General features: G+C 36.9%; 10 protein-coding genes across 11 annotated transcripts in view; 7 read left to right on the top strand and 3 right to left on the bottom strand.

Moving 5' to 3' along the window:
* The window catches only part of LOC129786413 (calcium-transporting ATPase sarcoplasmic/endoplasmic reticulum type), a 642,650-nt gene that overhangs the window by 272,786 nt on the left and 341,869 nt on the right, over window positions 1-27,995 (top strand). The window lies entirely within an intron of this gene.
* LOC129786498 (3'(2'),5'-bisphosphate nucleotidase 1) overlaps window positions 1-27,995 on the top strand; it is a 1,077,868-nt gene that overhangs the window by 733,851 nt on the left and 316,022 nt on the right. The window lies entirely within an intron of this gene.
* Window positions 6-4,804, top strand: LOC129786448 (leucine-rich repeat-containing protein 40). 2 transcript variants are annotated; one of them, XM_055821488.1, is made up of 6 exons: window positions 6-265; window positions 1,183-1,491; window positions 2,150-2,349; window positions 2,432-2,759; window positions 2,835-3,864; window positions 3,938-4,804. In XM_055821488.1, the coding sequence occupies exons 2-6, from the start codon at window positions 1,314-1,316 to the stop codon at window positions 4,041-4,043; spliced, it is 1,842 nt and encodes a 613-aa protein (XP_055677463.1). In that variant the 5' UTR covers window positions 6-265; window positions 1,183-1,313; the 3' UTR covers window positions 4,044-4,804. The 2 variants fall into 2 exon arrangements, with proteins under 2 accessions (XP_055677463.1, XP_055677464.1); XM_055821489.1 differs by lacking the exon at window positions 1,183-1,491 and having other exon boundaries at window positions 6-691.
* On the top strand, window positions 4,966-8,294 carry LOC129786438 (transcription factor TFIIIB component B'' homolog). The gene is made up of 4 exons (XM_055821477.1): window positions 4,966-6,179; window positions 6,347-6,683; window positions 7,598-7,920; window positions 7,984-8,294. The coding sequence occupies exons 1-4, from the start codon at window positions 5,072-5,074 to the stop codon at window positions 8,241-8,243; spliced, it is 2,028 nt and encodes a 675-aa protein (XP_055677452.1). The 5' UTR covers window positions 4,966-5,071; the 3' UTR covers window positions 8,244-8,294.
* Window positions 8,295-9,279, bottom strand: LOC129786535 (protein JTB). The gene is made up of 4 exons (XM_055821629.1): window positions 9,058-9,279; window positions 8,844-8,980; window positions 8,689-8,782; window positions 8,295-8,633 (listed from the first exon to the last, which is right to left on the bottom strand). The coding sequence occupies exons 1-4, from the start codon at window positions 9,111-9,113 to the stop codon at window positions 8,471-8,473; spliced, it is 450 nt and encodes a 149-aa protein (XP_055677604.1). The 5' UTR covers window positions 9,114-9,279; the 3' UTR covers window positions 8,295-8,470.
* Window positions 9,835-10,867, top strand: LOC129786508 (ribonuclease H1-like). The gene is made up of 4 exons (XM_055821592.1): window positions 9,835-9,949; window positions 10,015-10,198; window positions 10,259-10,443; window positions 10,507-10,867. Exons 1-4 carry the CDS (start codon window positions 9,858-9,860, stop codon window positions 10,865-10,867), a joined length of 822 nt encoding a protein of 273 aa, XP_055677567.1. The 5' UTR covers window positions 9,835-9,857.
* On the bottom strand, window positions 10,881-12,818 carry LOC129786453 (mitochondrial-processing peptidase subunit alpha). Its single transcript, XM_055821498.1, has 3 exons — window positions 12,639-12,818; window positions 11,154-12,559; window positions 10,881-11,096 (listed from the first exon to the last, which is right to left on the bottom strand). The coding sequence occupies exons 1-3, from the start codon at window positions 12,695-12,697 to the stop codon at window positions 10,921-10,923; spliced, it is 1,641 nt and encodes a 546-aa protein (XP_055677473.1). The 5' UTR covers window positions 12,698-12,818; the 3' UTR covers window positions 10,881-10,920.
* LOC129786442 (zinc finger protein PLAG1) lies at window positions 13,056-21,041 on the top strand. Its single transcript, XM_055821482.1, has 5 exons — window positions 13,056-13,315; window positions 13,513-13,618; window positions 15,421-15,526; window positions 16,914-18,103; window positions 20,014-21,041. Exons 1-5 carry the CDS (start codon window positions 13,098-13,100, stop codon window positions 20,392-20,394), a joined length of 2,001 nt encoding a protein of 666 aa, XP_055677457.1. The 5' UTR covers window positions 13,056-13,097; the 3' UTR covers window positions 20,395-21,041.
* Window positions 23,018-25,177, top strand: LOC129786827 (putative inorganic phosphate cotransporter). The gene is made up of 3 exons (XM_055822071.1): window positions 23,018-23,749; window positions 24,399-24,548; window positions 24,620-25,177. Exons 1-3 carry the CDS (start codon window positions 23,018-23,020, stop codon window positions 25,175-25,177), a joined length of 1,440 nt encoding a protein of 479 aa, XP_055678046.1.
* On the bottom strand, window positions 25,174-27,066 carry LOC129786510 (phosphatidylinositol-glycan biosynthesis class X protein). Its single transcript, XM_055821595.1, has 4 exons — window positions 26,909-27,066; window positions 26,699-26,834; window positions 25,595-25,746; window positions 25,174-25,527 (listed from the first exon to the last, which is right to left on the bottom strand). The coding sequence occupies exons 1-4, from the start codon at window positions 27,031-27,033 to the stop codon at window positions 25,203-25,205; spliced, it is 738 nt and encodes a 245-aa protein (XP_055677570.1). The 5' UTR covers window positions 27,034-27,066; the 3' UTR covers window positions 25,174-25,202.

The following is a 27,995-nucleotide window of genomic DNA, read 5'->3' as shown; positions in this document are numbered from 1 at the left end:
CAAACTTTTTGGGTTAGCATATGACCCAATGGACGGGAAGGGATACAAAACGCGGAATTTTTGACAACTCATTTCCCATACATAAACAGTGCGGTGAAGTGGCTAGATGAGCCACGATTTTCAGTGATTTGAGTGATTTCCTGGCCAGAATCTCTGGCCAGGATGTGTTCTGATGGAGGGATGGGTATCCTCCTTTAGTGTTGTGTTAAGTTTAATGCAATTTTGTGGTAAATAAGTGGTAAATTTAACGCAAAACCGTGGCAAGGTACGTGTTTTCAGTGTGGAGAAGCGGCTGGATGAGCCACGAATTTCGGTGATTTGAGCGATTTCCTGGCCAGAATCTCTAGCTGGGATGTGTTCTGATGGAGGAATGTGTATCCCCTTTTAGTGTTCCGTTAAGTTTTATCCAAATATGTGGCAAATAAGTGGTAAATTGACCGTAAAACTGTGGCAAGGTGCGTGTTTAGAGGAACCTTCACCTGGGATGACACTGAAAATCCTGACCAAACCACTTCTGGTCGGTCTGATTCTCATTGTAGTTCATCCCAGGGTGCTTTCGAGGCATCTTGGGGGTAACATTACCGGCCACGGACACAGAGTGCTTCTTAATTGTGAATATCAAAAATCCGTGTTTTGTATCCCTTGCGGTCCATTGGGTCATATGCTGACCCAAAGCTTTTCCGGAAAATCCGTAAGTTGGAAAATTTTTTTTTCGACTAAAATTCATATAATTAGGCCCATAGAGTTGGAAAATAGCAAAGTTTCCAAAATCGGCCCAGCAGTTCTAGGCGCGGACCTTAAAGGGTTAAATGAGGAAATACTATTTCTTTCATTTCTCTTTATAAAAAAAATATTCTTAAACTGAATGAAAAGAGTATATTTGTAGGATTTAAAGGAAAATAGATTCTTTTCTTATATTGATTAGAAAATTCTTTTAAAGACTTATCCAGCAAAAGAAAATTACTTGAAAGTCATATTCTAAATTAGATATTTTTTTAATCAAATTAAATTAAAAAAAAAACCGACAGAGAGTGAACAAAACGTTCGTTATTGTAGGTAAATCTTTTGAATAACTTTGCCCACTCTGCCCACTTCCATCTATAAATCGATACGCTTCCACAACTCCATTGTTGATTTTCTCCATTGCTCTTCTCACTGACATTTATTCCGTATTTGCTTTAGCTATCTTTTTTTGCGCATTCCGTGAGTGTTGGTGGTTCCAAAACAAAAATAAATGCGTAAATTTGTGATTAAAGTTCAAAATTAAATTACGAGAAAACGAAGTGATTTTTCCGGTGAATTTTCCCGCCTAAATGGAAAAGAAATCCGTTTGTGCCCCAAAGGAGCGTAAATCCCAGAGATTCCGACAAATTCGTCCCATTTTCCATGCCAAGACCAAAAATGAAGATGACGATATTCTCACGAAAGCCCTAATAAAACAAACCTGGAAAACAGGTGTACTGAATTTGTCAGGAAAAGGACTTGCTCACGGTAAGAAAGGAATTTCCTCATCAACCTTTTTTTCATTGATTGACGGTGAATTTTTTATAAATGACCTCTATGCTATTGGAGTAAATAAATTCGTGATTTTGTAATACAATTAGCGCTTTGGTGCGAAGAAAAGAGAAATGAAGATGTCATGATTGGATAATTTTGTTGCGATGTTGGAGAGATCTGCACGATCAGCATATTTTTCTGCAATATGTAGTTTATTTTTATTAATCATCTGGTTAGTGTAGCTCTATTTAATGCACCATCCAATATACATGGCTTAGTAGTGATTAATTCATCAAGAGTAAAATAAATCTTTTAATAATTACGGTATTGGGGGCTAAGTTGATCAATTTTCTTTAAATAATTTATTTAGCTTTCCAAAGAATAAAGGAAAATTCTAAATAGGTCATACTTATTGGAAATTTCCTCCTCTATAACTTTCTCTTGAACAGCTTTGCTCTATTTCTATGGGAAGTTTGATTTTTTGACCTTTTTTCTGAACCCTTGAATTATGTAAGAAGACAAGATTAGTGGGGCAAATAGAATCATTGGAATTTTCAAGCATTACTTTGAATTATTTCGACTGATTAAAACTGATTTTATGAGGAGAAAGTTCTTTAAAAAAATTATAAAAATTGAATCCTTTTCCTTGTAGTCCCTGAAAATGTTTGGAACATCCCAGGATCGATTAATTTCGAAGATGACGACGAAACGAGGTATTGCATGGACAAGCGAAAGTCCGAGGAGGAAGAATGGTGGAACAGACAAAACCTCGTTGAATTGAATCTCAGTTCAAATTCTATCGCAACAATAAGTACAAATATCCAAAAATTAGAAGATCTCTCTATTCTTAATGTAATATATCATAATTAATTTAATTTTCTCTTTTTTTCTTTAATAATGCTTTGACTTTATTTATTTCTTGTAAAATATATAGCTTAGTAACAATCTTCTGACGCAGCTACCCGCAGAAATTGGTTTTCTTAGAAAATTAACCCATCTTAATTTAAATTCTAACAAATTGGCCAAACTACCTGTAGAATTCTTCAAGTTGCAAGACCTTCGTGTATTGGATCTTTCGCATAATAACTTTGATGATATCCATGCGGATCTTGTGGATCTTGTAATGCTTGAAAATTTAGATCTTTCCCATAACAACTTGAAGTCCCTCCCCAGTGGTATTGGATTCCTTGTACGACTAACATCTCTAAATATCTCATTCAATCACATCAAGGAGCTACCGAATGATATCGTAAATATTCGATGTAAGCCCTTTAACTATAAATTAAAATTAAAATCATTTCATTAAGCTAATGCAAAAAAAAATCCCCTTTTCATAGCCCTCATCAAGCTCAACGTAATGAATAATGATTTGCAGAATTTGCCTGAATTTATGGGTGAATTGAGGAAGATGGAAATTCTCTATTCACAAAATAACAACATTACCGTAATACCCAATCTTGTGGGTTGCAATGCCCTCAAAGAAATTCAGCTGGGTTGTAATTCAATTGAGGCGATAAGTGATGAATTTTGCCAATCATTGCCCCAACTAAAGGTGCTCAATTTGAAGGATAACAAGCTAAAGGAAATATCCAAAGAAATTGTCCTTCTACGCAGCCTATCAACGCTGGATGTATCAAATAACTTACTAGAACAGCTACCATCGACACTATCAATGCTGTCTCATCTAACCAATTTGCAGGTTGAAGGGAATCCTCTGAAAACAATACGACGCGATATTGTTCAATGTGGAACTGCGAGGATACTAAAAATTCTCCGAAATGAGAGAGTTTCTGAAGCATCCACGGCTAAGATTGAGGAGATCTGTGATAATTTCCCCGATAAGTATGAAATGAAACGACACAGAACCCTTAATCTCAGCCTAAAGGAACTCGTTGATGTACCTGAGGAAGTATTTAGGGATGCCGTCGAAGCGGATGTTTCGTGCATCAATCTAAGCAGAAATAAATTAACAACCATCCCCGAAGGATTCAAAGTCATGAACAGCGTTGCAACTGAATTGGATTTATCTGTAAACTTCCTGAAGGATGTGCCGGATTTCCTTTCACAATTCACCCACATTTGCTACCTAAATCTCTCAAATAATCTCCTTGAAAGCCTGCCGGATTCCCTGGGATTGTTGAATACAATTCGAGAAATAAATATTGCCAGCAATAAATTAAGGATTCTCCCAAATTGTCTGTATCAAATGACAAATTTGGAAATTCTTCAAGCAAGTGGAAATCAAATTGAAGCCATTGATGCATCAGATGAAGGTTTGGGAGCCCTAAAAAAGCTTGCACAGCTTGATCTGTCCAACAATAGCATTGAAGTTCTCCCCCCGATCCTCGGAAATTTAAAGCAGATAAAGTAAGGCGCAAAAATACTTTTTTTTTTTTTTAAAGAAATTCTGTTAGATTTTTACTTTAATTTTTTCTTTCAGAAATCTGCAAGTTATTGGAAATAAATTTCGGCATCCACGACACCAAATTCTCATGAAGGGAACTCATTCAATTTTATCCTATCTGAGAGATAGGATATCAGAGTGATTTTTATTGTATAATTTTTGTGATTAATTTGGCTTTTTAATGCTAAAGATAAAAAATATTTTTAATTTTTTATATACAGCAGTGTTGTTAAACATTTTTTATTCCCAAGAAAGGACGAGGCTTATTTGTTTTTTTTTTATTTATATCAACTATGTACCTATATGATATTATTACCTATGCAAAACACCTACTATAGAGAATAGGCAGGATAATGTTGTAAACCATCTAAAAACTAAAGTTTCGACAATATTTTCTTTTAAAATTTTTTACTTAAATATATGAGGAAGAACAGGACGAAAAGAAAATAAATATCCTTAAAATGTTGGATTTTTGAGATATTTTTAAGCCTAAAAATCATTTAGTAAAAGAGATATACTTATTATCCTGCCAAGATCTTTATAGATTTTATATTGTAGGTTTAGCCAGGAAAATCAGCTTTTTTTAGTTTAGTTAATAACATTTTTTTTATTTTTCATTTTATTAAAATTCTTTTTATTATTATCTAGTCTAGAAAATACAGCAATTTGCACACCCTGTGATTCACAAAAAATGCTCTTTTACCTTAATTTTCCCATAAAGTGATATGTTATAATTTTAGGGAAGAATAGGGATATATAAATTATTTTTTTAATATTTAATTTTCAATATTAATTCAATTAGACCCCGTTCTCCCTTAATTTTCATTAGATTTATTTATTATTCTTGAAAATCACTGTAAAATGTCTTTTTTAAATGAATAAAAATTTATTCGGAATATTAAATGAATTTTTCTTTAATTTTTAAGCTTTTTAAGGCTGAATAATTTAAAAAAAATAATTTTTTATGTTAGTCTCAGCGTAACCGTTAAATTTTTGAACCCTCAAACACCTTTATAGCAACATAATTTTTATGGTTTGTTTTTTCGCGAAGGTGCAAACGTGTCAAAAACATAACCAAACTTTTTCCCTAAGTACACGGATTGCATTTTCTTGAGTAAACAATTAAATTTTCCTCAATTGCATTTGTGAATTTAGATTAATTGCAGCAGAATGTCCTTCCGACGTCCTCGTGTGAAGGCTTCTGCTAATTTGGTATTGAAACGCCCATGCAAAAGTCAAAAGAAAAGCGAAAAATCAGAAGCTGGTGAAGATGAAAACGCTGCTCTTCAGGAAGAGGAAGCTGAAAAGGATACAAAGAAGCCCCAGAAGGAGGTGACACCGGCAAAGGATAAGAAGGAGGAAGATGATACTCCTTTAGTTAGGCGGACTGTTAAAACGGAGCCAGTGGTGAAGAGAGATCCTTCCCCCGTCCGGGAAATTGAGGAGGAAAGTACAGAGAAGGAGCAGGATGAGGTTTTCAAGAGTCCTGATCCTATTGCTGTTGTCCTGAGGACGGATGGGACGAGTGAGGGTGATCGTGAGGTGCCCATTGGGTCCCTTTCACCGACAAAAATGCGTCAGAGGATTAAACCAACACCTTTCTTTGGGAGTCTCCGGCGGAACAGCACGCATGAGAGTGAGGATGAGGGGCGACGCCAACGAGGCTCTGTTCCCCCTGAGAGCCCATCCGCAGCTTCCCCGCAAACCCCCCAGATGCCCCGTGTTGCCTTTCCCGGTGCTGTAAATCAGAGAATCCGCACCGAATCCACGTGCTCCACCGTGTCAGATGTAAGTCAGGCCAGGGATAAGCACAATCGAAGATCCCACAGGGCGGAAGAGCCTCTCAAGGTGAATGAGCTGAAGAGAGAGATTTCCCACCGAATGGCCAGTGGGAAGTTCTCTGATCGTTCTCGCTTAACAATGTACGACATGATATACTACAATCCCTCCTCAAACCCAATGAAGTATCCCGCCAAGAAGGACAAGAGTAAGGCTACACCTGAGCGGAGATCCAGTGTCTCGAGTGTCATCAGTGTGGTGTCTCAGAAGAGTCTAAAAGGTGAAAATGAGAACAAACCGGAGAAGGAGAAACCTCCTCCGGAGGAGGAAGTGAAGGTGAAGGAGGAGACTGCAATGCCGGTGCCACAGCTTAAATTGGGGCCCAATGGCGAAATGATCCTGGATGAGAAGAGTTTAGTGATTGAGACAACGGGTGATAGGGAGGCGAGAGAAACTCTGGCCAATGCAAGTATTGTCTACGACGATGAATTCAGTTCAAGTAAGTTAATTTTTAAAGGTTTCGGCGACTTACCGCTAAATCTGTTTTATTTCCCCACATTTCTTCTTTTCACCACTCGAATTCACCACCATGATTATCCCGCTTCGAATGCGCGCCAAATTCAAAAAATTCTTTAAAGATTTTGCCCTTTTTCCCTGCTCCGCTAGATAATGGATTCTACAAGAGGCAAGCTAGAACAAAAGACTGGACCGACAGTGAGACAATCATCTTCTACAAATGCCTCCACACAATTGGGACGGATTTCTCCCTCATGTGCACCCTCTTCACCAATCGCACAAGGAGGGATTTAAAGTTAAAATTCAAGAAGGAGGAGAAGATGAATTTAGCTCTAGTCAACAAGGCTCTCATGTACCCAAAAACCTTTGATCTGGAAGAATTGCGCATGGAGCTGCAAAAGAGTGCCGAAGAGGCTGCCAATGCATCGGCAAATGCGAAAAAAGAAGCTCTGGCCGATATGAAGAAGGAACGGAAGAAGACGAGGAAGTAAGTCAATTAGTACCATCCAAAAAAGAAAAGAATTTCTTAACAAAATTATTTCTTAAGGATATTAGTTTTTAATTAAAGACGCTTCGCGCTTGGGGATAATTTGTGCATTTTTAAGGGAGGTCTCTTGGGCAAATTGTTAGAATTTACCCATTTTTAATGTTGTAATTTTTGGGTTTTTTTCTTAAACTTGGTTTTCCGATGTTGGTTACATTTGTAGCCTAATTATTGAAGTGTAGGAAAAGCACTTTTCGCCATCTTGAGATTTTCTGACTTTTCCACAGAACTGCCCTAAAACACAAAGGTAGGTTTTTCTCGTTTTTCTCAGGATCTACTCGATGGATTTTGATGGGGTTAAAAGCAAATGAAAGAGGAAGCATCAACTAACAATGTACCGGAACGAATTTTTGAATTTCCATTCAGAAGCTATTGAAAAGTGCACAAAAATATTTCTCTACTTTTCTCAGCTTCAAAGTCGAAATTCCAAAATCTGTTCTGGTGCATTGTTAGTTGATGCTTCCTCTTTCAATTGCTTTTTACCCCAACAAAATCCATCAAGTAGATCCTGAGAAAAACCTACCTTTGTGTTTTGAAGAAAATCTCAAGATGGCGAAAAGTGATTTTCTTACTCTTCAATAATAAGTCTTTAAATGTGACCAAGACTTGCAAACCAAGTTTAAGAAAAACTCCAAGAAAAATAGAAACATTTGATTTCACGAGCTCTCAAAAGAGACCCCCCTTAAAACAAGTTGTCCATCCGCTTCGAATAGGTACCTAAACATATTTCGAATCTTATTCGATTATTTGAATAATCGAAGCATTTTAAAAAAAAGGCAGCAGTTTGCAGAAGCTTCGATGTTCAGATCGAAAGTCCATGCCCTACTTGAGTGCTAAAGAATTAAATTTTCTTGAAGGGCAACTTTTAGTGCAAAGAAGCGTCCATTGAAGAACGTTAGCAGAACACAGAGACAACTGACTGATGCAAATTATGCATATAAAATGGAAGAAATACTCTCAAAACGCAGCAGCAGAAAGAGGCTCTCATCGCGGAGTGAAGGTGGTGGTGAGAAGAAATCCATGAAGTTGGATGTTACCGAAGAGATTCCGGAAGTGGAGGAAGAAGAGACTGAAGTTATTTTGGAGAAGGAAAAAGGAGAAGAGGAGAATGCGGAGCAGGAAGTTGTGTTGGAAGAGGCTGTATCACCTGAAGATGAGATTCAAGAGCAATTTGAGGAGGGTAAGAGCTTTAAAGAAAGGATTGAAAGAGTCGTAAGATTAACAAATCCATTGATTTTTGCAGACGAAGAGGAACTTGTTGAAGAGAAACCCATTGAAGGTGATCCTGTTAAGGAGGAACAAATGGAAAGTCCGAAGAATAATCTTGAAAATCTCGATCTCAACAATCTCGTCATTGTGGGGGAGGAAGAAAACGGGGAGACAGTGTACAAGATTCATCTAAAGGACCCAAATACTTCAAAAATAAGCGAACAGCCGCTGGATTTGCCACAGGAAATAATCGATTGCATCGTATCGGCACATCTTGCAGCCCAGACAGGCTAACAACAATCTGTACCTCCGGCTTTGCCTCAAATAAAATCTCCTGACCAAGGATTTTATGACTAAATGCGTATTAATATATTTACAGATCACACATCTTTAAAAAAGAATTACAAAATCATTTGTTTTGGGAAGTCTGCATTCAGTCGAGTTTGAGATTTGTGTAGCTTCTGTCAGGATTTGGGAAAATTCCCACAGAGCTTTGGTCCTGAGAGGGATTTGCTTAAGAATCAAACTGACTGATGCAGCTGCCTCTGAATTCTCATCATTACCTTTTTATCCAGGAGTTTCTGCCGGTAAAAAGACACGAGAGTTGAGAGGATACCAACGACACAAAGGATACTCTCAAATGTCCAGAAGTTTCTCTTATCCATCCATGCGACTTTATCGCAGCTGCAAAATAAAAATTACTTAAAAAAAGAATTTGTATTGATGCTTCCGGACATACCTTCGGGACACTGTTTCTCCACTCTTGCACCTCAAGACTTCCTTGTTGTGAGTATGAATGCAGACTCCTTTGATTTTGCTGGCAATCTCAAAAGCTACAACAAACAACATCCCACTAAGAAATCCCTCAAATAGTAGTACACCGGATGAGCTTACCTGAGCAGGGATGGCAATCTTGAATTATCTCGTATTCCTCCTTCATCCAGCAGGTGGAATTGTTCTCAATGACAAAATGTTTCGGTTTCGGGGATCCTGTCCATCGGGATTCAATTATTAACACCAATGTCGTCAATCTGCGGAAGAACAAAGGCATTCTGGGATTAATATTACCCTTCTGGACAATCCCAGAAGAGTGAGAGAGGGAACTTACATAACCAGGAAGGATATCCCAGTGATCATCCGACGACGAGGACACGTCTCAATCATTTCTTCCTTTTCTTGCAAAGCCAGGTGTGTTTTTATTTCACAACAAAGTCCATTTTATTGCAATTTTCACGGAAAATCTCTTTAAATTGTTTTATTTGATTAGGAAATTAAAGAATTTTCTCCAAAACTTTCTCTGAATGTTTATTTTTTGATGATGACAAATTATGGAATTTTTATGGCAAACGTCAAAAGATGTTATTTTCAATTAAATTCAAAATTAACGACTTCACACTGGTTTTATGTTTTTAGGGGAAAATGTGGTAATTTGGTTCTAACTACGTAGTCAACTCATAAATTAATAATTTTTCATACTAATTTGTTCTATTTAGTATAAAATTCAAAATAATTGTCAAAAATCCAACTGAAAGAAAAGGTTTTTTTTTTCATTTTTCGCCAAAGGAAAATATTTCTAATATTTTCAATATTTTTTAGAGCCTAACAAATTGACTAACTGCGCCCTAATCTGTACTAAAAATTAGCATATTATAAGAAGAATAAATAATGAATTTTCCACAGAAATTCAAGGTTTTATTTATTTTTAGTAGAAGAAATTTTGAATTTAGGGAAACCTCTTGCACGAGGTGTAATCCTATTCATCCCAATATAAAGAATAAGCCAACAACAATGCATTAAAATAGATTTAAAATCGGTTTAAAATTAAACCCTAAACGTTAGGGATTTAAATCTCAAAACTATTAGTGCTATAACAGTGATTAAAAAAAACTTTCACAGCTGATTTTGTTGATGAATTTTGTGTTGAAAATACTTAAATTGCGTTCCAAAATGCCCTTTTATGCTGTTGCCAGGGGCAAGAGGGTGGGTGTCTATCACACCTGGTAAGAGATCATCCTTCCGGGAACCTGTTTTCTTAAATTATATTCTGTGAATTTCCTTCCCACAGGGATGAATGCAAGAGCAATGTGAACGGCTTCAGTGGAGCACGCTACAAGAAATTCTCCACGATGGATGAATGTCTGACGTTCATTGAAGAGAACCGATCTGGGCCTGTTCTGGCATCCACATCCGGTGCAACAGCTAATGTGGTTCGAAGGAAAAACAACAGCTGGAAGGGAAAATCACTGGCGGTTAGGAAAAACGGTATAAATGTCCTTTCCAGGATAATTTCAAGTTGATTGTTGTTGCAGGAACTCACTCCTGGGATGCAGCTCAAGCGTGGAATTAAGAGATCCCATCCGGATGACGATGATGAGAAGGAGAAAAAGAAGAAAGATGATTTTCTGGACGTGTGGACTGATGGAGCTTGTCCCAATAATGGTGCAGGAGCCACAACAGCTGGAATGGGAGTCTTCTTCGGTGATAATCATCCGTGGTATGTTTGTTGAGATTCAGCGGAAGTTCTAAACACAAATAACTCTCTCGCCATTCTTTCCAGGAACATTTCAGAACGCGTCGTGGGAACAGCAACCAACAATCGGGGTGAAATTCAAGCTTCCCGGCGCGCAATTGAGATTGCAAAGCAACATGGAGTGAAGAAATTGCGAATCAACACAGATTCCAACTTCCTGATCAACAGTGTGACATCCTGGATGCCCAGATGGAAGAAGAATGGATGGAAGACAACCGGCAAGGGGGATGTGAAGAACAAGGATGAATTTCTGCTGATTGACAAGGAACTGGATGGATCCATTGAGGTGGAATGGCGTCACGTTCCTGGACACAAGGGTATCTATGGGAATGAAAAGGCTGATGAATTGGCAAGACTAGGAGCACTGGAGGAGAAGAAGAACAAATAACACAGGGAGGGAGTCAACTGATCCATTTTTTATTTATTTACAATGCAAGAATTCTATCGGAAGAGGGAGAGTCTCCGACTGTTGGGAAGTCGCCCCTCACCGTGCCCCAGTCCCGACTGAATATCCTCAATATTTGGAATACCTTTGATCTCCCCACGAGCTGCCAGAGCTACCTTCGAGGACAGCAACTTCTTGGCAAATCGCATAATATCCTCAGAGCGGATTTGTTCTGGAAAATTTAGGTTATGTTAATTGAATAAAAAAAAACAAAAGAAATTAATCTTACCAATTTCCCGGATAAAGTCTTCCGGACGCTTCCTGTGTCCCGTGGACAAGACTTGCCGGCCAATATCCTCAAAGACAACCGGGCGAGCCTCCAGATTCATCAGCAGCATCGATTGGAGCTGCGTCTTAGCCCGGCGGAGTTCCTGCTCTCCCGGACATGTGGCCATTGTGACGAGTTCCTTGGTGAGCACCTCCACCATTCCACGAACATGCGACGGTGGCGCGCTGGCGTGAATGCAGAAGATCCCACTGTCATTGTAGGCATGATTGAAGGCTGTTGCGCTGTACATCCAGTGGAATCTGTTGAGGACATTTGTATACAGGCGCGTGTACATTCCCTTCCCGGGGCCACCGGCGGAGAAGGAGCCCCCACCGCCCATCATGATGTTCAGAACGCACGCTGGGATGAAGTCGGGATCACGATGGGAGCATCCCTCGAGCCCAATCACCACATGCGCCAATTCCGGAAGTCCCGCAGCTGCATAGATGGGAATTTCGCATTCCTCAATCTTCGAGCCACCTGTGTAGAGTGCGAGGGAGGTGTCAGCTGCATTGGGGCCCTTTGTCTTGATGTTCTCACTGCCCCACGTTGTTGGGGTGTCCACAAAGTACTTCTCAACGTGTCGGACTAGTTCATCGTGCGGCACCCCAACTCCCGCCACGACCATCCTTGAGGGTGTATGATGGAGCTTTAGGTAGCTGAGGAGGGTACTCCGATCAATTAGCGGAGCATTGGATTCAGGGCAGAGTTTTGGGAAGCCCAGTGTGTTGTCTCTGTATGCAGCAGCGTGAATCATGTCTGTGAGAATGAGATCCTGCTCCGGGCGCATCTTCAGGGATTCCAATTCAAAGAGAATCGTCTGTCGTGCTATGTCAATTTCATCCAGTTGCAAAGTCGGACGCAGTACCACATCCGCGAGGATTCTTGTAACACTCTCCAATCCCCGACTGTCAACACTGGCGGCATAGATGAAGGTATCCCGGCTACTCTGACAATCACAGATGCCTCCATGACGTTCCAATTCCTTGAGAATGTTATCCTTATCCGGGTAATTTTCAGTTGACTGGAAAGCTAATTTTTCCAGGAAGTGCGACACCCCATTGGGATAGGCAACCTCATAGCGAGCCCCGGAATCAATAACAACCCCAATGGTGCAGAATTGCCCAAATCTACTCTCTGATGCCACCCGCAGCCCATTGGATAGGGTGGTAACGTGCGTGGTGTTCTGTTCCTGTGTCACAGAGGCGTATTGCACATCCTGCAGATTATCCAGAGGCTCTGAGAGTGGCGGCAGGGGTGTCACAACTTTCTGCGATGGCACATTGATTGTTGATCCACCCCCACTGGCACTTCCGGTGTTTCCGCCACCATCCTGGGGCGTTCTCTGGGTGAAATTCCGCCACAATCTGCCCAAAAAAAAATAACCAAGAACATAGGAAAAACATTGCCGGAAGTAAACGTGGTTTTCCCGGAATTTCCACTCACCGTGGCCTATTTAGGAAAACACCCCGTGCTAATTTGGAAATATTCACACGCAGGGACATTGTGGTAAAGTCCTTTTAATGTTTTTTCCTCTAATTTTCCCTGAAAAATCTGATTAAATCATGCGAAATCACACCGAGAATCCCAAACTTCGTTCCAGAAAATTTTCCTGTCAGTCCTGTCAGTGATGTCGAAAATTACACGTCAAGTAATCTTTTGGTTGACTGTTTTCTACACGTGTAAAAAAATACAATTTTATCAAAATAAACAAATTATTTCCCAAATTATTGAAAAAACTACGAAAAAAACAAAGGAAATCTTGAAGGAAATGCTGGCAAAGGAGAATTTGCAAGAAAGGGCAGAAAGTAATAAAATAAGCTACGCGTAGAAAATAGTCACGATCTGTTGTCATTTTTGTAGCATCCCCCCGTGCCTCCCCAGAGAGAGAAATTCCGTGAAATAATGGCTGAAGTGAAAAATACCGTGAATATCCTCGCAGAGACGGGCGAAAGGATTGATTTCCCGCTGGACGACACGGACTTGCAGGATTGCATCGACTCATCCCTGGATATTGATGATCTCCAGCGCGTAATTGAGCAGGGAACGTCTTTCGGGGAGGCTGTGGAAGTTCCCGGAAAGAAACTGCCCATCGAGGAGGAGGAGAGGAGGACCAATAATGGGTAAACAGAATGATAAATCTCTCACAAAGTTTTCCTTTTCTCTGCATTTTTTTCTGTTTCCACAAGAAATCCCATTTTGGGTAATTTTTTTTTAATTATTTATTTTCCTCCGAAATTCTGGATGCAATCCTCCACCACCCCATTTACTTCCGGTGATGCAACCAAATAAATGTTGCCTCGAATTTCGTTTAATCCAGTTACATGGAGCATTCAATCCTTCCTGATGAAATATCCCTGTGTTTGCGTCCGGGAGCAAAGCACAAACTCAGCGGAGAGTCCTCGCATGCAACAATTAAACTCGAGGTATTTTGGCATTTCGTGAGTGTGTGTTTCCTTCCTGACCTCTATTCTTATCGCATCTAATGTGGCTCCTCCTCATCTCTGTGTGTTGTTGTCATCCCTTCTGCTTCAGCCTTAGCTGCTTCATCTCGCCCTCATTTGCAGGAATGCGCTTCATTTGATCCGCGCATTACTTTATGAGTCAGAAGAGCTTAATCCACAAGAATGTGGAGATGCTAGTCATCCCTGTAACTTCGGGAGTACTAATCATAAATCATCCGAGTATATCAGCAGCGTAGAAGAAACAAATAGGCTGGTTTTATCCACATTTCTTGCTCTCACAGCTCCTCCACTAATGCATTCATTTCATTCCCAAAAAAATACAGAAGCGTCCAGAAAATGTTGTCGCACTTTGAAAAATCTGTAAAAAAATCTTTTATTTCCTTGCACTCGGTGGGAATTGAACCTTCAATCTTGATGGAGCAAGATCAAGGTTTGCGTTTAGAACCACACGGCTATCAAGACTCTTATTTCGCTCAAACATTAAATTTTTATAGAGAAAAGTATTCCAAATCAAACTCTTTATTGCTTTTCTCTAATTTGGTATTGAAATTGAGGAAATTCTGTAAAAAAAACTTTAAATAATTTTTTGGATCTTTATAATAAATTTAAAATAAGAATTTATTATCAAAATACTATTTCTTGCTTTAAATATCTTTTACTTAAAAAATCTGTTAATAATTCTGATCTTTCTACAAAAAATTGGAATTTTTAATGTTTATAGAGGATTTCAAAACGATTTTTGAGGGATTTGCGGGATTTATGGGATTTATTAATCAATTTTAAAACATACCTAAGTGAAATAAATAAATAAATAAATAGTAAATTTTAAAAAGCTCAATAAATTTTAGCTCTAAACAAATTTTAAATGTCTTAATGACCCTTACAAAAGGATTTATAGGAATTACGAAAGGACTTATTGGACTTGAGGGACTTGAGTATTTGATAAATTCATGGTTCTTATTATATTTTTTGTGATTTTTACTGACTTTATTCTGGATTCATTAAAAGCCAATATAATGCAGAAAATTAATATAGTTTTAAGGTATTTGTGGGAATTGTAGGAATCGTAAGAATTAGAAAATAAAAATTTACAGAATTTGTGGACTAAATTGAATTTGAATTGAATTTGAATTTATTGTGATTAGTGTCCCGGTGACATAGCACAAAGTGGGACTAAGTGGGACTTCAAATTTAAATTTGAAAAGAATTAAAATATTAGTTTTTGATCTTAATATGTAAAAGATTTATAGATTTTGTGAAAAGAATTTTAGGACTTGAAGGAATTGTAAAAGGACTCTCAGGACTTGAAGAGATTTTGATAATTTCTTTCGGTTTTACTATAATTTTTATAGTTCTTAAAGCTAATTAAAGTCATCAGAATTAACATATTTTTGCGAAATTAAAGTATTTATAGTACTTATAGGACTCGTAGGATTCGTGGTATTTAGTTGATTTTTTCAAATGAAATTCTTATCCACCAAGGATTTCATTTAAAAAGAATTTTAACTCTAAAAGAATAGAACAAAAAAATTGCAATGCGCCAACATTTCCGGGATGAATCTGTGAGATAAAAACTAATGTAACAACAAGACTGGAATCATCTACATACTCTTGTGATTCATCAGCCTCTTGGCTCACAAAAATGCTTCATATCTCAAGCAAGTCAGTCGTGCAAAGAGTAAGGAAAGGAGAGGAGTGGAGAGCACGATGAAAGCGCGAAGGTGGATTGGAGTGTGATGTAAAGATATCCAAATCTATTTTAGGGCTCCGAACCGCACATCTTGGCGCGATATCGATGTAACTACGATAGCTGCTCAAGGAGCTACAGCACCGTGGGCAACTTGAGGACGCACCTGAAGACACACAAAGGTAAAGTCAATCATAACGCGTCCAGTTATAAGAGTTGGTGTCCCACAACGTGTAGAAGTTTGTTTATGCGTTATAATACGATTTGTGATCAGAATTAGTAGACAAAGTTGATTTTTTTTGTGAAATTCAGTAATTTGATACATAAAAATTGTCATATCTCAAGTTCTATAACACCTACAGAAATTTCTAGACTAGTTATGGAAAGCTATTGAAATAAGCTATAATCTGACATATATTTCCATACATTTCAAGGTCACCTCCAGAACACAAAATGGCGGATTTTTGTTCAACAAAAACAGTTTTTTGCACTTTTCGTCCTCAAGAAATGGTTCTAGAGGTTTCTGATGTTCTAGAAAGTTGTAGGGTATTGCAAAAGCTTTAATTTGATACCAAGTTGACCGAAATCGGACAAGCCGTTCAAGAGATATGGTTCTTAGAACTTTTCAAATTCAAGAATTTTTCAAATGGCTATATCTTCTAAACGGCGACATAGAATTTCTTCATTTTCGGACTGGTGAAAGATATTGAGTCAGGCTACAACATATCAAAATTTAAAAGATTTGTCTAATGGGGACTCGGAGATATTGCCCCTTAAAGTTAGGCAATTTTTGTTTTCGATTTTAGCGCCTCTTGCGAATGTTTTTGAAACTTGAAATGTTCTAGACAGTTGTAGGGCTTGTCAATACCTTTCATTTGATACCAAGATGGTCAAAATCGGTCAAGCCGTTCTCGAGTTATATCGAAAAAATACTTTTTGCTTTAGGCCGCCATATTTGCTAAACGGCTTGACCGATTTTCAAGTATGAATTGTTGATGAAAAAGTCTCACTGAGCTCTACAGTATACTAAAATTTCAGACCTCTAGCTGTAAGAGAACTGGTTGATGGTAGTTCAAAATGGCGGACGGCGGCCATTTTGGATTTTGAAAATGAGAAAAAATGAAAATTTTCACCAACATTTCTATAGAAAACTTCAAACCGGAAATCTCTATCTGTTACCGTTCTCGAGCTATAAGGCAAAGTTTGGACCACCGGCCGGCAGGCCGGCCGGATCAAAAATTTTCCACCACCATTTTCGTAATGTGGGATGTCTAAAACGTGCTCATACCAAGTTTGAGCCCGATCTGAGGTGGTCAGTTTTTCCGACGATTACAATACTTGGTGTTGGCCACGAAGTGGAACACCAACTAATATATTGATGAAATAAGATTGAAAATTGGCTCAAATATTTCTCAAATTATTCCCTTCTTTAACATGCTTGCCATAATTGATTGTGTGTAGAGTGGAGCGTTTGAATGGTAATTGGGGATGCGTCTTGGTGGGAAGGAGGTTCAAGGGGGTGCTGATGGGGTTAATGGGTGTCCTTGTTTTTTTTTTTTGGTATTTCAGGAGATTATCGTTTCAAGTGCACCCAGGAGGGATGCGGGAAGGCCTTTCTCACGTCGTACAGCCTCAAGATTCACATTCGTGTCCACACGAAGGTTAAACCGTACGAATGCCCGGAAGGTGGGTGCGAGAAATCCTTCAACACACGCTACCGCCTCCGGGCGCACCTGAGACTCCACAATGGGGAGACAGTTAACTGTACGATGTGCCAGAAATTCTTCACGACGCTCAGTGACCTGAAGAAGCACATGCGGACCCACACGCAGGAGCGTCCGTACAAATGCATCGAGGATGGCTGTGGGAAGGCCTTCATTGCGTCGCATCATCTCAAGACGCACATCCGCATCCACACGGGTGAGCGTCCCTACTCGTGTCGCGAGGATAACTGCACAAAGGCCTTCAGTACGGCGCACAGTCTCAAGTCTCACGTGAAGACGCACCAAAAGTCCAGTCAGGGCAAGAAAGGCGCCGAAAAGACCAATGGGGAGGAAGATGCGTGGACACAGAGGATTGACGATGGCCAGGAGGAGTATGATGCAATAACGGAAATTCTCAATTCAACGGAAAAGAATGCAACAGCAGAATCTTCGGAGGAATTCAACTTGGAGACATCGAAAGCCATTGAAATGGCAATTGCGAATGAAATTGAAATCCCATCGCCGTGGATTGATGTCTCGGAATTGGCTGCAAAACCAATAATGCCAGCAGTTCCCGTCACCCCGGCGTGTATGGCCCTTCCAACTGGGGTAACATCCTACGTGGATCTCCCCTTTAATATTGCCTCAGCTGATACGGAATTCATTGCATCGACCTTTGAGACGGAACAAATATCCTTTGAACAACTTTTCGGGTCACCGGAAAAGGAGAAAAATTCCCCGGAAGATATGCCCGCGCTGGAAATGATGAATGTAAAGGAAGCGCAAGGGAATTTCTCACCAATTCCAACAGATTTGAGTAATAAGCAACAAATTGAAGCTGAAGCTCTTCTCAATGAAATCTTCTTTGAGACCCTCAATACAATGCCATCGTCAGTTGAGCCGGCACAGGGGAAGGTGCTGATGGCGCAGCAATATGAAAATGTGCAGAATACAGTGGAATTTCCGGAAACAGTGGCAGGAAGTAGTGCTGAGGAAATGCTTATGGTGCAAACGGCTTCGGTACTTGGCAATGCCACCAATAGTAGGACTCTTCAGGTGAGTTTTTCTCTCTCTCTTTTCTGCTTTGTTGTGTCCCGAAATAATGTACATATTTGCGGAGAATTTAATACGTGAGGAGCTAATAAAGATAAAGAACAATGTATAAGAAGTTTAACGTTCAACACTGATAAAAATCGTAGATTGAAGATGATTTTTTTTATTAGTTTTATCTGTTCAGACACAGCTTTTATCGTATGAAATTTTAGTATGTTGTAGAGGCTATCAAGACCTTTCTAACGATACCTCATTTTCAAAAATCGGTCAAGCGGTTTAGTCAATATGGCTGCAACAATTTTTCTTCGAAAATCGATCATAACTCGAAAACGGCTTGACCGATTTTGATCAACCCGGGGTCAAATGAAAGCTCTCAACAAACCCTACAACTCTAGAACATCGAAAGTTTCAAAAGTGATCGCTAGGTGGCCAAAAATCAAAAACAAAATTTTCGATGAGTTTTCGATGAATATCTCGAAAACGCTGTTATCAATTTGCTTCAAATTTTTGTATATTATAGTTGGCTATAACGTCTTTTAACCAAGAAAAGAGTTTAAAAAATTAAGCCACCATTTTGAAAATATTGAGTTCCAACTTTGACAAGTCATATCTCGCTCGGGTTCTACAAGTCTGATTTTGTTCAACTCAAGCGCAAATGAAAGGTTTCGTGAAATCCTACAAATGTCTAGAACATTGCAACTTCGAAAAATGATCGTGAGGGGCGCTGGACTCAAAATAAAAATTTTCATAAATTTCAAACTCGAATATTTCGAAAATGGCGTGATCGATTTACCTAAAATTTTGATATGTTATAGTTGAGGTTCAGACCATAATACTTTTATTTTGAATTTGGCTAGTTGAGAAATTTGTATTAATTCAATAAAAGGTGGTATAAATTAATTTTAAATGAAAATAAAAATTCCATTGCCTCTGAAACTATTTATTTCTTTTATGTAACACTACAAAAAATTGTTTTTAATCTTTTGTGAGTTTAGAAATAAATGTAAATTCATTTTTTTTATATTTAAGAAATATGTTAAGAAGAAATTTTAAATTTTATGTGCCTTTTACGGTGTTTTTTGGTAAATTTTTTCGTTTTCAAAATGGTTTTTATAACTTTTGGGAGTTAGAATTGAATTAAACTGAGTTTATTAGTACCAAAAAATCTGTTACTATGCCTAAAATAAAAGAATTATGTATAAATTATGGATGAGTCATATTATTATAGAGAATTGATATTTTTTCATGATAATTCGTATTTTCGCAATTTTGTGATTTTTTTCGGCTCATTTGGACTTCATATCAACTCAATATTATTAAAAAAAATAAAATATAGTATTTAGAGGTGATTTCAATTGATATTTGTCGATTTTTGTAATTTAAAAATAATAAAAATGGACCAAATTGCATTATTGTGTTATTTATTGTTTTTTTTTTATTTTTTAAATTAATTGGAACCACCCAAATATGGTTGAAACAGCTAGTATATGAAAATATGTTTCAAACAAATCCAAATTTGTCGAAATCGGACGAGAAATACGCAAGTTATAAGAATTTTTGTGTTGATTAAGTCATTTTCAACATCTTAAGTTGAGAAAATAAAATACCTAGGAGTGTTGCAAAAAAATCTCCATACATCCGATTTATAGGCCTATATACCCTCTACAATATGCGGAAGAGAGCACTCAATTATCTCTTGTGGTTCTCGTGATATTTGAGAATTTGTGCTAAAAATAGCGATTTTTAGCCTTTTTTTAAAAAAAAGTTTGCCACTATTTCTACTCAAAATTTTTCAAAAAGTCAAGTATTTCCGTTTTTGGGATTAAATTTAGAAACTTTTTAGCCCTATTAAAGTAGGTGTTAGGTCTGTATAACGACACCTAATGGACATTTTACTATTTTTTTTTGTACAGGACATAACAGCAGATGCAGATATTTGTCGATGCACAAATTGTACGTGTGATCATCAAACGGGTGGTGCGTGTCAGGGTGGCTGTGGTCCAAATAATCCCTGCCGCAGTCCGGATGTTGTACCCCATCAAATAGCTGCTGCAGATTCCAACAATAATGCCCCTGCTGTGGAAGCTGCAAAAACAACTTCAGGCTGTGGTGGGGCAACAGGAGCGGAAAATGTTGGCATGTCGTCGGCATGTAAATGCGCATCACCCAATGAGGGGGTGGCAAATGGGTGTTGTGTGGTGATTTGTCTGAAAACACTCGAGTCCCTGCGGAATATGCTCTTTCAGAAGAATAACTTAATCACATGTGGCGGGTCCACGATGTTTACGAGCTAAGTTAGTCGCTCTGTTGAGATCAATTTCTGCATCACACTGAAGCAATAAAATAGCCAAGAATGAAGCTTTTACTGAAACAAACTGAGTGAGTAAATAACCTTTTTTTTGCTTTAACTGCACCATTCTTTTGCGCAACATTTTATTCCCTGCCAAAGACTAAAAAAAACACTCACTCAGTAAACTCATCCCAAGTTTTTTTTGTTTAAAAAGTTTTTTACACGAAAGATTGAAAATTCCTCAAAGCAAAATTTCCCTTCTTTTTGTTATTTTGCTGAAAAACAAAGAAAAATCAAAATGTGGCAATTTTTGAAAAGTATTTGAGAAGCTTTTTTGCTTTAATTAAAAAAAAAAAGAAATCGTAGAATTAATATTTTTACAGTTAAAAAACAAAGCTTTATGATTAAAAAGAAAAGCATTAACGAACAATTTGCAGCGAAAGAGAAAAGTTTTCTTTAGCAATGTGAAGCGTGCCATATAGATGGAAGAAGGCTTTAGGTGGTTGAACTAGTCAAGGAAAATATTACTTGTTAAACAAAAAAAAAATAGAGCAAAGATTTGTTTTTTCAGCATTGTTATTACCTCAAAATAATAATGAAAGATAGTGGTTTATGAGCAATAAGAATGAAATAAAGCATTTCGCACATTTACTTGAGAACTTTTCTTAATCTTCAAAAGCCCCTCTCTGCTCTATTTTCAACTGAAAGGGAGCTAGCTCTTCACTTCCAGAGCTTTGTAAAGGTGTTTATTTTTAGCACATCATTGTGAGGATTTGCGGGGGGAGATTTAATTACAATTCTCACAGTAATTGATTTGAGAAGTTATGATCTTATTTTAATAAACATCAGGGAAAGTCTTTGGAATTGTTACTTCAAAGGAAATTCTGAGATTTTCTTTGGCCAGAAGAATAATTTTCTGTGTAAAGTGTATGAGGTGTGCTGAAAGGAGTTTATTCATTTTACTGCTACCATTAGTTAATTGAGAATTTGAACGTAAACTATGCACAAAAATTAGCATAGAGATCCAAAAAACAACAGGAAAAAGTCAAAAATTATTTTCACAAAAAAAAAACAGAAGATTTACTCAAAAATGCATAAGACACGCCCCCATCGTATCTCATTTTTTGCTTCTCTGCTCTTGAAGCAAATGCGTCAGTGCTTCATTTATGATTTTTTTCAAAACGTTTTTTTCACAATTATGGACAGAAAATTAAAGTAAAACTTGTGGATTAAAGCTCTGAAGCATATGCTTTATGTACAAAAGGACAAGAATGTGAAAACAAATGAAATATTTTGGAAAAATCGGAAATATATTTACATCAAGGTAAAAGAGAACAATTGATTATAATTAACATAAATAATAATGCATATAGCTCAGTGTCATATTATTCGCTAATTTTGCTTTTTTTGTTTATGAAGCAAATGCATCAGTGCCTCTGATGAATTTTTCAATTTTTTATTTAAATTAAATTGGATCGTTTATTAAAGGAAAATTGAAAGATCTCGTCGATTAGAGTTCTAAAGCATATGCTTCATGATTAAAAGAACAAAAATGTACATTCAAATATAATATTCTAGAACAGCTGGACAGATTTGCCAGAGAGGTAAATGATTAGGATTTGGTTAAGATTTGACCAAAAATACATAAATCACGACCTCATTATTTCCACTCATAATGCAAATGCATCAATGCTTCATTGAAAACATTTTCAAATCATTTCTTTTTATTCAAATGGAAAGGGTTCATTTGTTAAAGGAAAATTGAAAGAGTTTGTCGATTGGTGCTCTAAAGCATATGCTTTACGCAGTTTATGCACAAAAAAAAAGAATTCGTTTTCCATAATTTTCACCTGATTCTTCTGACTTATTTTTCAATGAATCACATTAAAAAATTAAAATAGGTTTTTCTTGAATGTTTTGTGATCTTCTAAAATATTTTGCAAATCTAATTTGCATATTATTCGAAGGGAGTGTTAAAATGCATAACCTCCTTTGCATTGTGGCAAAAATTGGGGATAAGAAAACTCTGAGAAAAGTAAAAGAAAATGTTGATGAGGACGACACGTGCGTCTTGTGAATACGTGAGAAAATACTCCCTCATATCAAACTTTTCTTGTTCTCAATTTTTATCACATAAATCTTTACTATATACCCCCACCATTCAATTGAGAAAGCCCCGCAAAAAAATAGTGCGTGAGGACTTTTTTTAACATAAAGAAAACACTCACTTTTTTTATTGAATTCTACAGACAATACTTCAATAAATCTCCAAAAATCTATAAAGATCAAAAGGAGATTATGTACGTACATACAATGTGTGAGAGAGGAGGTCTATGACATTTTAATCTCTCTGATAATCCACACGCAAAATCTCTAATTATGGTTGACAAGGCAATTGACCGGTAAAAAAAAGAAGAAACATCTTACACGGCTTCTTCCGTTATCAATTTTATCTATATTCCCCCAAAGGCAATAGTATATGTATAGTTCACAATATATTCGCCAATTGAGTATTTGGATGAGAGCTTTATCACAGCACATAGAATAAAGTGTGGAGGGTTGCTTAATCATTGTGATTTGAGAATGGGATTTTAGGAGAAACTTTCACGCTGTCTCGAGTCAGTATTATGAGTGCTACGGAGGCCTTAACATTGGACAAAGTTCCAAAACCCAAAAATCTTATTGGAGTTCGACACTTTCAGTGTTTCCTCCTTTTTATCCTTTCAAATGTGAATCATGGCTTGAGGAGTAATACTCCCATTGCTATTGTGGCAATGACGGATGCCCAAGCGGCTAATCCGGATTTTCCCGAGTACGATTGGACCCCATCGACGCAATCCTATATTCTCAGTAGTTTCTTCTGGGGGTATTTGATCAGTATCCTTCCCGCGGGGCTTCTTGCACGGAGATTTGGTGCTAAAACGGTGTTGCTGTGTGCTACAGTGGGGAGCTCCCTTGCCTGTGTTCTGATCCCAACTGGGGCAGAAATTGGTGGTTGGGGGCTTGTTTGTGCACTGCGAATGCTTCAAGGACTCTTCCAGGGATGCTTCAATCCCTGCCTGCATACCCTCCTGTCCGTTTGGGTACCTCCGAGTGAGAGGAGTCGTTTAGCTGGTTTCGTCTACGCTGGTGGTTTCCTTGGGAATGTCGTCACGACAGCCACGAGTGGATTGATTGCTGTTTCCGCAGTTGGATGGCCAGGGATCTACTATATTTCCGGTTCAATTGGTTTCTTCTGGGCTGTGTTGTATTTCTTTACTGGGAGTAGCTCACCTGAGGAAAGTCTCTACATTTCCTCAACTGAAAAGTGCTACATTCAAACGTGCCTAGGACAGGTGACGGCTGTCCGCTTAATCAGGGTAAAGAATCCTTTAAAATTCTGTTTTTATTGTTTTTATTTTTCTTGGGGTTTATCTTAAACTTGGTTTACCTGTGTTGGCCACATTTAAAGACTTATTATTGAAGATTAAGATTCCGCCATCTTAGGTACGACGCCATTTTGTGATTTTCCTCAAAGCGTAAAGGTAGGTTTTTCTCAGGATCTACTGGATGGATTTTGATGGGGTAAAAAGCAAATGAAGGAGGAAACATCAATGAAAAATGTACCGGAACGAATTTTGGAATTTCCATTCAGAAGCTATTGAAAAATGCACAAGAATATTTTTATACTTTTCTCAGCTTCAAAGTCGAAATTCCAAAATCTGTTCCGGTACATTGCTCGTTGATGCTTCCTCTTCTATTTGCTTTTTACCCCATCAAAATCCATGAAGTAGATCCTGAGAAAAACCTACATTTGTATTTTAGGGAAGTTCTGTGGAAAAGTCGGAAAATCAGAAGATGGCGAAAAGTGATTTTCTTACTCTTCAATAATAAGTCTTTAAATGTAATCAACATCGGAAAATCAAGTTTAAGAAAAACCCCAAGAAAAATGAAAACATTAAAAATATGTAAATTCCAACAATTTGCCCAAGAGACCCCCCTTAAATTATTATTTTTTTAATTTAATAGAAAATAAAAACTCCGTGGAAGAGCGTTTTTTCATCAGCATGTGTCTATGCTCTTATCATTGCACATTTCGTTGGGAGTTGGAATAGTGGAACAATGACAACTCAAGTACCGACTTATATAAAGAATGTTCTGAATTACGATATGAAAGAGGTGAGTGGACTGTTTTTTTTCTTATCTCTTTCAATTTGATTTCTTACAAAAATCCTTATTTTCGTCTTCAGAGCGCCCTTCTATCAGCCTTGCCGTACTTTGTAAAATGGCTCACATCTTTCGTGTTTAGCTCCCTTTCGGATTTTGTGATAAATCACAAATATTTGTCAATTGGAAATTCACGAAAATTCTTCAATTCAATCGGAACATACGGTTCGGGATTGATGCTCGTCATCCTTGCTCTTCTGCCACGAGATCAACCAATATCAGCCATTGTCCTGCTTATATTTAGCGTGGGATTGAGTTCTGGTGCCATGTTTGGCTACCTTCTCAATCATTTGGATCTCTCGCCCATTCATGCGGGAATCCTTATGGGAATATCCAATTTTGCCGGAACAGGAGCATCCCTCATTGCACCCCTCTTTGCTGGAGCTGTTCTAAATGATCACAAAAATGCCTCCGAGTGGCAAATTGTTTTCTTCGTAGCAGCAGGTCTTAAATTCATCGGCAATACGCTCTTCATAATCATGGGAAAAGGTGATATACAACCGTGGAACTACAGCAAGGATAACCCAGCACCACCAATTGTTAATAAAGAGCAGCAAAAGAGCAATAAAGAGAAGGCTTAATTAATGGATTTTTTTTATTTTTCTTTCAATTTTTGGTTTTTCTAGCAATTGCAAAGATAATGTATCCACAAGCACTCCAAACGGTTGCCGTTGTGATAACTACGACAACAATGTTCATGTTGAGATTCCCCAGGGGAACAGACACCGTTGCTACCCCCCTGGAAAATACTTTACATTTGAGATCGAACCACGTGCAAACGGACACTCCACTCAGTTCTTCTTGGTCGTAATCAATCACTTGTGTAGCATTGCTGCAGGGAAAGTAGTATGATTGACTTGCTTCCCCTTCGTAGTTCCTGCCAGGGCAACTCGTATAAATTGAGGGCTCATACATTGGAACGTTGGCGAAGCTTAAAGTTATTTAAAAAATATTTAATTTTTTTTTAAATAATTTTGGAAGATAAAATGAAGGCATACCTCGTTAGAGAACTCGGGTAGTGGTAGCGGAAATGAATTGGTAGTCGAATGACAGCTTTATCATAACTCTTTGTGTACAAATAGAGAGTGAATGATGATGATATTTCAGCTGGGGCCTCAATGTCCACATGAACAGGAATGTAGGAATTTTTCTACATGAGGAAATCAGAGATTCTGATAAGAATGTTTTCTTTTTTCTTAAAATTCGTCAGTTATAAGATTTTTGGTATTCTGGGATAAATCTTTTACAAATTATTAATTTATTTAATCGTGTTTTTGAAGGAAAATTACTTTTTAAGAGCTCTTCAAAAATCTTTTTGGCTGTATTGTGGAACTACAAATTCTTTTGTTTTTTCTGTTATAGAACAACGAAGAAAAGATTTTTATCAAAATCGACCTTAAGATTATTTTTACAATAATTCGTATTCTTAAATAAAGGAAAATTTAGGATACGTTACATCATTCTCTAAATAATTAGAAATTTAATCTGTTGAAAGTTAATTTAATGCAAATTCTTAAAATTTCACTTAATAAGTTCTTTCTAGAATTTATGTAATTTTAAGGTGCTCAAAATTAACAAAGAAATCTGGGTTAAAGCGGTTAAATCTCGTTAAAAAAAAAGTTTTATCAGTTATTGCTGAAATACTTAATTCTTGGTTAAGAACATAGTTAAGTTAAGAACAGAATCTTGAGTAATTTTTTAAATATTTCGTGAGTCAAAATAATCCAGAATAAAATTTACTTTAAAGATATATTTAAAGTCATTTTGATTTTGTATTTTAACTCTCACCAGACTATAAAATTGAAATTCCCGGAAATATTTAGAAATATTCAGAATAACGTAAAATTTCTTTAAAAAACAGATTTTTTACCAAATTCTTCATTCTTGAGATCTCATAAGCTAGTTTCTGATTAATTTTTAAATAATAAAAATTAAAATTAATAAATAAATAAATTAAGGAAGCATCAGGATTCTAGGTGGTATCAAGTTCATTCTAAACGGTCTAAATTTGCCCCATATATCTCTATTAAATACTTTGAATTAAAATTATTTTGTTGTTATTTATTCCATAAAGAAATCTTTATAAAATATGTTCTTCTTACCAAATGATGCCTTTTTATTTCTGCCAATTGATCACCCCTCACGTACACCCCTTGATGAAGAGTTTGAACAATGACAATATCACATTGAGTAGATTTTTTAAATCTCCCCCCGAAGTCTAATTGATACAGCAATTCTCTGAAAAATATATATTTTTAAATTAATTTTAATAAATTTCCAATTTTCTCATAATTTATTTATCAAAGTCAAACCTATGATATCCAGAGTTTAGCAGTGATACCGTAAGACAGGGATTTTCTTTTGCGTAGCAATAACTCACATTACTTAATAAATTTAATAAAAATGCCAAAATTGTTAGAAGAGTAAATGTTATCATTTTGGAAGAAAACACATGAGAGGAAAAAAATCTAAACATGAATGAAGTTTGAGAATTTTTGTGGTTGATTCGACGGCAATTTACTTCAGACGGAATGTTGGAATTGATTCAAATTTATAGCAAAAGAGCAACGGTTATAGGTAGGGGAGTCTGGGGCAAGTTTTCTAGGTTTCTTGATACACATTAAATAATTTAAGAGAAAAAAAACTTTTGATAAGAAAGTTATTCTTTTAATGAGGAGAATTTTTCATATGATTAATAAAATATTTCTTTTAGAACATAAAAAAAATTTATTTGGTTAAAAAAAAAGAAGAAATTATTTGTAGATTAAAAAAAAGTATTTACTTCATTTTATGTATATAATTTTCTATTGATGGGAGAATCTTCTTATCAATAAAAAGATAATAAGAAACTAAATTAATAATAAAGTCCGGAAAATATTTTTTTTACTTTAAAGTCTTTTTAAGAAAATGACCTTGAAAGGATTTAAAAATTATTAGAAAATTGAATATTCCTTAAAAGAAAAACATATTGTTTTATGCTCTGCTCAAGTTCTAATTTGCCCAGTTTGGTCAGTTACATAAAAGAACGCTCAAAAAATCCCCGGCTTATCTAGAACTTCGAACATTTTTGAAGATTTTACTATATAAAAAAAGTTCAAATTTCAACTAAAATAAGCTTTGAAATATAAGCCTAAAACTCCAAAACTCCAAGAGAATTTATACTTCTTCTAATTCTCATGCCTCTTTCGTTTTATGCTTCTTTTCTTAAAGAATTTTCTGAATAATTCAAAAATATGTAAAACAATTAATTACATACCGCTGCTATTTGCAAAAAAAAAAACATCACAGTCATTCACCTTAATGATTCTATGCCAATTTTTTTTTCTCAAACTCAAGATACTTTATTTTTTGCTGCACGCGCGTGGCGCGAGAAGATGAGGTCATTTCACTCTCATTGCG

Source organism: Lutzomyia longipalpis, chromosome 1, assembly GCF_024334085.1.
Source record: "Lutzomyia longipalpis isolate SR_M1_2022 chromosome 1, ASM2433408v1".
Taxonomy (NCBI): Eukaryota; Metazoa; Arthropoda; class Insecta; order Diptera; family Psychodidae; genus Lutzomyia; species Lutzomyia longipalpis.
The sequence above is the reverse complement of the archived record's forward strand: the minus strand, read 5'-3'. Positions and strand labels throughout refer to the sequence as shown.